The 10,704-nt window shown below is 39.4% G+C and overlaps 1 protein-coding gene across 1 annotated transcript; it reads left to right on the forward strand.

Moving 5' to 3' along the window:
• The first annotated feature begins 909 nt into the window (after nucleotides 1-909).
• On the forward strand, nucleotides 910-9,769 carry ppme1 (protein phosphatase methylesterase 1). Its single transcript, XM_063011164.1, has 14 exons — nucleotides 910-1,223; nucleotides 2,935-3,028; nucleotides 3,410-3,502; nucleotides 3,655-3,712; nucleotides 4,178-4,229; nucleotides 4,427-4,581; nucleotides 5,402-5,492; nucleotides 6,142-6,207; nucleotides 6,298-6,424; nucleotides 6,984-7,113; nucleotides 7,655-7,699; nucleotides 7,993-8,057; nucleotides 9,261-9,328; nucleotides 9,421-9,769. Coding segments are annotated over exons 1-14 (1,131 nt in total). The 5' UTR covers nucleotides 910-1,137; the 3' UTR covers nucleotides 9,422-9,769.
• Nucleotides 9,770-10,704: the final 935 nt, after the last annotated feature.

Raw genomic sequence — 10,704 nt, forward strand, 5'->3', positions numbered from 1 at the left:
GGCAGTAAATACTTAATGACTATATAAGATAATGACGGTAGAATTACTAAGTGAATGCACATGTAACGGGTTGGAAGCATGAACGTGTGTGTGTGTGTGTATGTTGCAAATAAATGTGCATAGTTAAACGGATTCTCTCTGCCTGCAATCTCCTTCATCCAATATATTACAGAGACAGAGGGATTAACATTGTCCTGGATTAACATTATCTGTAGTTATGTTAAAAGTATGTTAAAGTAACATTTAAAACATTTAAAAATGTTTTGGGTATGTTCTTTAACTTGTTTTAAATGTCTTGAGAATATTAAGAAAACTGATAAAAAAACTGACAAAATAACGTTGAAGGAACGTTCTAATAAAACATTCATACAACCAAAATGGAACGTTAAGGGAACGTTCAGAGGACTTTATTTAAAATGTTCTTAGAACATTCCAAGACAACGTTTCCAGAACGTTAAATTATGGTTGCAAATGAGGTTTATGTAACGTTTTATGAACGTTTTCATATATTTAAAAAAAAGTTTTGAGAACATGAAAACTGGACAAAATAACGTTGAGGGAACGTTCCAGTGCAACGTTCCCACAACCAAAAAGGAACGTTTGGGGAACATTCTCAGAACGTAATTTTGTTAGCTGGGTTGACGACTTAAAATGACTGAATGACTGAAAAAGGTCTCATATATGCGTCTTTGACGACTTGAATGTTACACAAAGCAAATCAGTTTATCCTGGTGGCGCCCACCATGCCCTTGACCAGGATGAAATACGTGCTAAGAAACCCCGGGCACAGCTCACGAAGCTGGTGTGCCCACTCATTCTAAAAACGGTGATGCCCAGCACGTCACTGGAGCATTACGTCATCTTTTTTCAGCCCCCTTCGTCTTTGCGGGGCAAACCGCGGTGCTTTCTGGGAAATGCAGTTTTCAGCGTCCTTCTGTATACAGTAAAGCGTTTGTACTGGCCTCCTTTTCCCACAATGCTGAGCTGAAGGCACTCACGAGTGGGTGGAGAGTTGGCTGTGTAGGTTTTGGAGCTGGGTTTCATGTCAGTAGCAGTATTATAATCTAATTTATTTAGATGTAAACTGGTGTGTGTGAGATTCAGGAGAAAGCTAAGTGCGTTAGCATTGATAACAGAATGGAGAGACAGCTGCACCTGAATCTGTTAGCCTCCAGACCCCCGATGCCAGGAGGCATCCAATCTGGCTCCAAAATGAAAATGGGGTGAGTTTACTGTTAAGTGCGTGTAAATAAATAAACTCAGACGGTTAAAAATGTATAACTTCATTAATATCTGAATGTATACAGCACTGGCTAACTAGCTGTTTGATTAGCTGACCGTCGTTAATGGTACGTCACGACTTTGATAAAACTAGCACAGTCAGATAAACAACATAATGTTAATGCATTTAAAATATACACACACGTATATGCCAACTGCATGCCAGCTAGGATGCCCTTTATAAGCCGTGTATACTTTTAGCTGCTAGTTATCTAGGCACTTCTACCTTGTATATTTGCTTATTAGTCATGTTTAATATGTAGAACTGCTGTCACGGTGTTCCGCACACATATCTTGTTTAACATCCACGTCTCAAATGCTAGGGATGGTCTTGCATGTATTTTAACCCCCTATTAGTTCAGTTTAGTCAGGTTAATGTAAAAGCCAATATCCAGCTGCAAACATCACAGTATGGAACCCAGTTAATCATAACATTAGTCCATACAGCGCAGATATAGCCATATAGCCATATATACACCGATCAGCCATAACATTAAAACCACCTCCTTGTTTCTACACTCACTGTCTATTTTATCAGCTCCACTTACCATATAGAAGCACTTTGTATTTCTACAATTACTAACTGTAGTCCATCTGTTTCTCTACATGCTTTGTTAGCCCCCTTTCACCCTGTTCTTCAATGGTCAGGACTCTCAGGACCACTACAGAGCAGGTATTATTTAGGTGGTGGATCATTCTCAGCACTGCAGTGACACTGACATGGTGGTGGTGTGTTAGTGTGTGTTGTGCTGGTATGAGTGGATCAGACACAGCAGCACTGATTGAGTTATTAAACACCTCACTGTCACTGCTGGACTGAGAATAGTCCACCAACCAAAAATATCCAGCTAACAGCACCCCGTGGGCAGCGTCCTGTGACCACTGATGAAGGTCTAGAAGATGACCAACTCAAACAGCAGCAATAGATGAGCGATCGTCTCTGACTTTACTACAAGGTGGACCAACCAGGTAGGAGTGTCTGATAGAGTGGACAGTAAGTGGACATGGTATTTTAAAAAACTCCAGCAGCGCTGCTGTGTCTGATCCACTCATACCAGCACAACACACACTAACACACCACCACCATGTCAGTGTCACTGCAGTGCTGAGAATCATCCACCACCCAAATAATACCTACTCTGTAGTGGTCCTGAGAGTCCTGACCATTAAAAAACAGCATGAAAGGGGGCTAAAAAAGTATGTAGAGAAATAGATGGACTACAGTCAGTAATTGTGGAACTTCAAAGTGCTTCTATATGGTAAGTGGAGCACACACACCATAATCTCTTACATTACAATTTTCCTACATCACCACTGGTGAGATGTCCTATGATCTTGTCTGATTTACTTCACTGGACACTGAAATAATAAATAAATCATTTGAAATATACACTATATGGCCAAAAGTATTCTGACACCCGGCCATAAGCTACAAATGGTATTAGAGTGACATCTATATGATCATTTCAGCTATAACCACAGCCGCTCTTCTTAAAAGGCTTCTTGCAGTACTTTGGAGTATGTTTGTGAGAATTTGTGACCATGAGCAAGGCCCAGATACATTTGGATCTGTAACCTGTCTGATAAGTATTATAAATAAGCCCTAGTACTGAGTGTTTTCATAAGTCTTTTTTTTTTCTTTCTGCTCCCCAGACCTGGAAGAAAGCGAGACTTCTCTCCTCTGCCCTGGAGTCAGTATTTTGAAACCATGGAGGACGTAGAAGTGGAAAATGACAACAGCAAAGATATATCCTTCGAATAGTTAGCTGTATAGTACTTCAGACATTGCAGAAACTGTTGGGATGACACTCCATGGTAGCCTAGTTTGTAGAGCTTTGGGCTGTTGAATGGAAGGTTCTGTCTGTATGTCTTAATCCCGGCTCTGCCATGCAGCCACTGTTGGGCCCTTGAGCAAGGTCCTTAACTATCTCGGGTCCAGGGGTGCCATACAATGGCTGACCAAGCGCTCAGACCCGAGCCTTTAAACAAGCTGGGATATGAAGAAGAAATTACATTGTACTTTAAATGTGTATATGTATATATGACAAATGAAGGTGTTCCATTTGACCTAGATTATCTATCTTTTTGTCCACTTAATGCTGTTTGCTGCTCCTTGACTCCTGTGCACACATTCAGAGTCTACAGCAGTGGTTCTCAGGGTCCGGTGCTTCTTTTGCTTCATGGCGGAGGCCACTCTGCCCTCTCCTGGGCTGTATTCTCTGTCAGTTACATCTTATGTTTTGCATAAACTGTCTACATAAGCTTTAAAACCCTGTATGTGTGTGTGTTCTGCAGTGTTTTTATTGAGTGCTCCTAAACATATCAAGGTTTTAAAATGCTAAACCTGATAAATTTTTGGTTATTTCTTTGTAGGGAGTGATATGTAGCAGGATTAACTGCAGGGTTGTAGCTATGGATCTCAGGGCACATGGTGAGTCGTTGAATCTTTCTTTTTTTTTTTTTTTTCTGTATCAGACAGAAATATTTGAATCATAGCTATTGAGGTCTGACTGTATGTCTTTGGACTTGTGGGAGGAAACCGGAGCACCCGGAGGAAACCCAAGCTGACACAAGGAGAACATGCACACTGACTCCACACAGATAGGACCCCGTTCACCCGCCCGGCTAGGGAATCAAACCCAGGCCCCACCATGCCGCTCACTTCCACTTCACAATGTTTACTGTGTTGACTGGGGCAACTCTAGTTTTTATGGCATGTCATGACAGTGCCATGTTAACAGTCATTAAGTGCTTTAGTATCACACACTCTCTTACCAGTGTTTGTCTTCTGAGGTAACATTCACTTTGTCAGGTACTGTACTAAACGTTAGGGTGTTTTGTTATCATAAATAAAATGATTCTTCATGTGCACTGCACTTCACTGTTCTGTTTGCAGGAGACACAAAAGTAAAAAACTCAGAAGACCTGTCTGCTGAATCAATGGCCAAGTAAGTTTCTTGTACTAAATAAATGTGCCGATTCTGTTTTTTCTTTTCTTTGTAAATGGGATAGATTTTAGAGCTGTAAATTTTAGCAGATATAAATACTCATCCCATACTAACACACTCACTGAGTAAACTCTGTTCAGCAATATCTAATGTTATCAAACATTACAAAAGTAACGCTACTGAATATTCTTGTACAGGGATATTGGGAAAGTGGTGGAAGCTCTGTATGGTGAAAACCCACCTCAGATCATGATGATTGGACACAGCATGGGAGGAGCAATAGCAGTTCACACTGCCGCAGCCAATCATCTACCCTCATTGCTTGGACTTTGTGTCATCGACGTGGTGGAAGGTAGATTTATTGTTTCTTTAAGGTGTAAAGGCCAGTTCACACTGGACGCAATTATGCAGGGTTTGTTTACGCTCAAGACGTGCATCACACACAGCAATAACACTCATTTTATTACAACTGCATTTTCTGCACCTCCAGAAGTACTTCTTCAGTAAAACATTTCATTACTATAGTTCAAAGAGACGACAACATAACACAGATCTGCTGGAAACAGGTTTGTTCAAACCCTGTTAGAACAAAAGTATAGGTAGAAGGTTTGTTTAAGTATAGAAGATTAAGAAGTTCTTAATAAAGAAGTGGGTCTTTACTTGTCTTTTGAAGACGGTGATAGACTAAGCTGAACAGACACAGGATGTTCATTCCGCTAGTACAGAGATCACAGTGGGTCCAATTCATTGGGCGAAAGCCAGGAGACATCATGAACAGGTTACCAGTACGTCACAGGGCAGACACATTCACACACACAAATTGGCCTGACTGCATGTCTTTGGATACACGGGCAGAACATGCAAACTCCACACAGAAAGAACCCGTACCTTCTTGCCGTGAGGTGACAGCGCTACCCACTATTCCACTGTGCCACCCCTATATGCATAAAATAATTAGAATTCTCCTGTGTGCCTTTTGTCACTAGTGCTTATGCAACCCGGCAGAGATGCGTCCAGTGTGAACTGATTTTAAGGTTGATTTCTACTGTCCTGTGTGAATTTAGGGTAACTTTAGACAAAACTCTCATTCTGCTAAAACAGCTTGCTGGGAACCTAGATGCAATAAAGTCCACGCCTGCTAATAACGTCTGTGTGTTTTGGTCTTGGTTTAGGAACAGCAATGGATGCCTTAAACAGTATGCAGAATTTTCTAAGGAGTCGACCAAAAACCTTTAAGTCAGTGGAAAATGCAATTGAATGGAGGTATGCTACAATTCCCAAAGACAATTTCCAATCCGTCTTTATCAGTTAATAACATTTTATTAACATTTAGGTAGTAATAAATGTAATTTATTTTGAGGCATTATATGGTTCACGTACATGCATTCACTGGCTCTATACTTTTTTGCCTCCTTTACCCCATCCATAAACATAAAGGAACTCTCATAAGACCCTCACTGACCATTCGTGATTTAAAAAAAAAGTCTGCTGCACCTGATACACTCACACCAGTACCACACATTACCATGGGAGTATCATTGCAGTGCTGAGAATGGTCCACCACCCAAACATCGTCAGGTGAGTGGGGGTCCTATTAGAGTCCCTTTCCATTGATGGTAGGGATGTAAGAGGTGACAGAGCAACGGCAGATCTGCAGTCCATAATTGTACATCCACAAAGTATATCTATGTTGTAGGTGTCATTTGGGTGTGTATCTCATTTTTGGACACATGACAGTCAGGATACAACATCTTTTACATTTATGGCATTAAGCGAATTTATAGTTAAGCCCATGCTTAGGGGCAACTTGACTGTGGTGGGACTTCTGATTCCTAGTCCAGTACCTTAACCGCTAAGCTACCACTGCACTATTAAGCTCACAAATTGTTGTTAATCTGTTTGTTAATGACAGTGTGAAGAGTGGACAGATCAGGAATATTGAATCAGCACGTGTGTCTATGGTTGGACAAGTAAGAAAGTGAGTGCGCCCTGTGCTTTAAGAAAGACTTTACGTTTGACCTGTTGGTATTGAATTATGCCATATGTAATAACGTTGTTTTGTTTACAGATGTGAGGAACCGTTGAGCAGTGCTGGTATTTCTAAGAGCATCAGTGAAGGGATCATTGAGGAAGAGGAAGAAGAGGAGCAAGAAGGAGAGTCCAATCACAAAAGGAAGAAGGAAGATGACCAGGAGGTACCAGCTGCTTTTTTACAGAAAATAAAAAGTCTTTTCTTACATTCTGTTAATGATCAGAAATATCCTTTGTTTTAAAAAGTGAGATGAGATCTTGGCACTTCCTCATGATTATGGAAAATGTATTTACAGTTAAAACCCAAACATTTAAATATAGATATAGGTTATGATTTATCACTAAGGTTGATAACTCAAGTCCATCTCTAATACCTTTTACAGTCATAATCAGTGTGTGGCCGGATTATACTGTAGATTCAAATGCTTTTGTAGTTCTTATTTAAAAATTCCAGTGTTCTACCCAGCTAGCAGTAAAATACAGTTTTTGGGGGGTGGGGAGGATTAGGTTGCCAGGACCTGCAGATTCAGCTGTATTTTATATACTCTTTGTTTGTGCAAAAATATAAATGGACAAATAGAAACAAGAAAAAAATGACTTAAACATAACACAGATCATGCTATAAATAACACAATCAAGTGTATAAAGTGGCATAAAAAAATCTAATAAATAAATTATATACTTTTGTTTGTGTGTTTGAATGTCTGAATATTTGTTTTTTAGGTAAAAAAAGAGAGTTTGTACACCTGGCGCATTGAGCTGTCGAAGACGGAGAAGTACTGGGAGGGCTGGTTCAGAGGCCTGTCCTCCCTCTTCCTCAGCTGCTCTGAACCAAAACTGCTGTTGCTGGCAGGTAAGTGGGCTGAGATTTTGTTACAATAACCATGTAAAAACTGGTCGCCTTCAGTCTAATTTAATGCATGTATATTTTGACATTGCTGATTGTTCAAAAATCTATCAAAACATTTAAATGAAACAGGAAAAGAGCAGTTGCAGAAAGTACTAAAATCTTAAGACTATCGAATCATATGTTTTCTCTACTATTGTATGTAAACTTTTAACTATAACTATGTTTTTTTGTACAATTTTGTTTTATTAAAACTTTGATCTGGGTAAAATAATTATTGCAGTTTTAAGCTAGTGTGGCAGTCTGTTTCACTAGTCCACCAACGTTGAGATTCTGAGTGGTGCTATCAGCCAGCCAGGTGTCTACACAGACATGATTGGCTATGTGTTGGCGAAGCCGTGCGATGGATTGGCATTGTGTCCAGGGTTTTCCCTACTTTTTATTCAATGTTTCCCAGTGAAACCAAACTCGCTGTAACCCTGATCAGAATCAAGTGTTTCATTGAAGTTTGTGGTTTTAAGCTTAACCATGCTTGTATTTTCTCTAGGCATTGACAGACTGGATAAAGACCTGACCATAGGACAGATGCAGGGTAAGACTTGGTACTATGTCACATTCTGTTGATTTTTAGTAAAAAGAAAAACAATCTATGCAACAAACTATTTTCCATTGTTCCATTATTATAATTTCATATAATATCTGGCCTAAAATATTTTGACACTTGGCCATGAGCTTGTTGGAAATCCAGTTTGCTGCAGAGGTTGTATTTACTTATTTTTACTTCAGTATTCTTCTAAAACATTGTGTAGAACTGTAATATGTTTATTATTGCTATGTTTATCTGGATAAGTGGGTCTTATATACTTTTGGTGGTTATTGCTACAGGAAAGTTTCAGATGCAGGTTCTCCCACAGTGTGGCCACGCTGTTCATGAGGATGCACCTGAAAAAGTATGTTTTTTTATTATTATTATTAATATTTTTATTATTATTTTAATATTAACAATTTTTTATTATTATTTTAATATTAACAATTGCTCTTCTTGCATGTATAGGAGGGCATTTTTATTGCTAGATTAAATTTTTACATGCTACTTTTATCACATTTACTATACCTTTCTGTCATTAAAAGTGGCACAAAACACCGGATGAAGTTAGCAATAAAATTCAAGATGGATTCCTGCCCTAAAATCCTTACAGGTTTAACAGTCAGTGAAATTAGATTAAAAAATAACATATGATATTTAAATTGAATTTTTTAATCAGGAGTTGCACCGTCTTGTCCTAGCGCAGCATGTGACGTTATAATGTGGGTTATCGTGTTAAATCTACATTAGTTTACATTTACGTTAATTAATAAAATGTAATTACATTTAAATCTGTGTGATGTTCCACTAGGTGTATAATCCATGTGTATAAATCCAAGTCCACAGTAAAAGGGCATGAATGGCTCTGTGCAAACGAATCATTCTCAACATGAATGGCTCTGTGCAAAAGAATCATTCTCGACAAGAATGGCTCTGTGCAAACGAATCATTCTCGACAAGAATGGCTCTGTGCAAACGAATCATTCTCAACATGAATGGCTCTGTGCAAACGAATCATTTTCGACAAGAATGACTCAGTTCAAATGAATCATTCTCACAATGGATGACTCTTTTGAAATGAATCGCTCTCAACATAAGTGATTCTGTTCAAATGAATTTAGTGAATGAGTTTCTATTGATTCAGAGTCTAAAGGTGCTGTGCTTTTTATTAGCTTAGCCACTGCTCAGCATAGTGAATGGCAATCCTGGGCTTCCATACAGCCATGGAAAACCAATCCATGAAGCAGCCACCGAGCAGTCTGGGGGCTGATGTTGCTTCTAGAGGCAGTTTGGAAGTTTGTGGTGAATGTTGCTACCAAATATGGTCAACTTTTTTAAAGACTGTTGTTACTTTTAGATGTTTCTACTTAAGGCACTTAAAGTTGACCGTTCTGACATGGTATACATTTAGCCATCTTGACCGGTTGCATACAATAGCAGTGCCATATTGTGTCATGGATTAATGGATGGATCGGTTGGTTGGTTGGTTGGTTAAATTGAAGGAGTGGCTGTTTGCATTATTTTATATTGAATTAACCATTGTTGCCGACTGGATCTCTTTTAACAGGTAGCTGATGCTCTAGCCACGTTCATGGTCCGACATAAGTTCACTGAATTCAAGGAGTGCTTTCCCTGGTAAGTAAGCACTTTCTAAGATTTACTGGTTCAATGATTTGTTTTTTATGTATGAAAGTTTGACATGTTCTTTTTATATATTTGTTGTGTAGACAATGTCAGTTCTCCACTGGCTTTTATCCAGCAGCCCGATGCAATGAAACTCATTAAACCCTCTTCTTCATCTGTGTTGCATCTCACTGGAGACCACAGTACCGTCAACATACCATCGTCTCAACCGCCAACTCTACTCAGCACTTGATTCTGATATAATGGGTTTTTTAATGCATTGAGGTATGATTACTGTAGGTCTGACTTCAGCAGGACACGTAGATCTAAGTCCTCCTGCAAGTTTTCAAAAACTGGCTGAATAATTTATTCTTTTTTTCTCTTTACATTTTTTTTTTTTTTTTGCATTTTTTTCGTGCTTTGCTTGTTATTAAATTTGGGGTGAGTGCTTCATACTGTGTTATGTGTTTCTCATTGTTAAGTTTAAAAATAAAAAGTAAAGGTTTGAACAGTTGGGGTGTTATTATTTCACTTATATCTGGGACACGCTGGTGAATATTAGAACAGTGTCCATTAGCTGTATCACCTGGTGGTTCTCAGATTACACTGGACCTTCCAAAAAAATTCTGCTCACCTTAGTGTGGCACTGTTGGTTGTCTTTCTGAAATTGGCAAGAGGTTTCTGCTCCATGTACTTTGTAACAGGTAATGTTAAACTAGTCCTATTTATATGAGCACAGAGCACCAGCTGATCTAAGAGCTGTATGGATATTTTAACCCAGTATATTTTTCAATTTCTAATAAATGCCACTTGGGTGGTGAAGTGGCCTAATGAGCTGCACTGGCCCACAACCATTGAGCTCTTGAGGTTGAACCATACTGTGCTATTGACCTGGCTGTGTATCTAACTGGCACAACTGGCGAAGCCTTAGGGAGATTGGGAAGTTGGTTGATGTGTTTCTTCATTGCTGCAGCAGGGCGGCACGGTGGCTAAGTGGGTAGCACTGTCGCCTCACAGCAAGAAGGTCCTGCGTTCGATCCCCAGGTGGAGCGGTCCGGGTCCTTTCTGTGTGGAGTTTGCATGTTCTCCCCATGTCTGCGTGGGTTTCCTCCAGGAGCTCCGGTCTCCTCCCACAGTCCAAAGACATGCAAGTGAGGTGAATTGTCCATGACTGTGTTCAATATAACCTTGTGAACTGATAAACCTTGTGTAATGAGTAACTACACTTTCTGTCATGAATGTAACCAAAGTGTAAAACATGACGTTAAAATCTTAATAAACAAAACAAACAAACATTGCTGTAGCAAATACAATCTCTCTTGGTTAGTCGAGGTGCCTGTACAAAGGGGTGGATAATTCACAGAACTCTCCATATGTGTTGGGGCTCT

This window comes from Trichomycterus rosablanca, chromosome 16 (assembly GCF_030014385.1).
Source record: "Trichomycterus rosablanca isolate fTriRos1 chromosome 16, fTriRos1.hap1, whole genome shotgun sequence".
NCBI classification, from domain to species: domain Eukaryota; kingdom Metazoa; phylum Chordata; class Actinopteri; order Siluriformes; family Trichomycteridae; genus Trichomycterus; species Trichomycterus rosablanca.

Coding starts and splice junctions, on each gene's coding strand:
- ppme1 (XM_063011164.1), top strand. CDS start 1,138: ATGGAGAGACAGCTGCACCTGAATCTGTTAGCCTCCAGACCCCCGATG. Junction 3,029..3,409: donor AAAATGACAACAGCAAAGAT/ATATCCTTCGAA, acceptor ACTCCTGTGCAC/ACATTCAGAGTCTACAGCAG. Junction 3,713..4,177: donor TATGGATCTCAGGGCACATG/GTGAGTCGTTGA, acceptor TTCTGTTTGCAG/GAGACACAAAAGTAAAAAAC.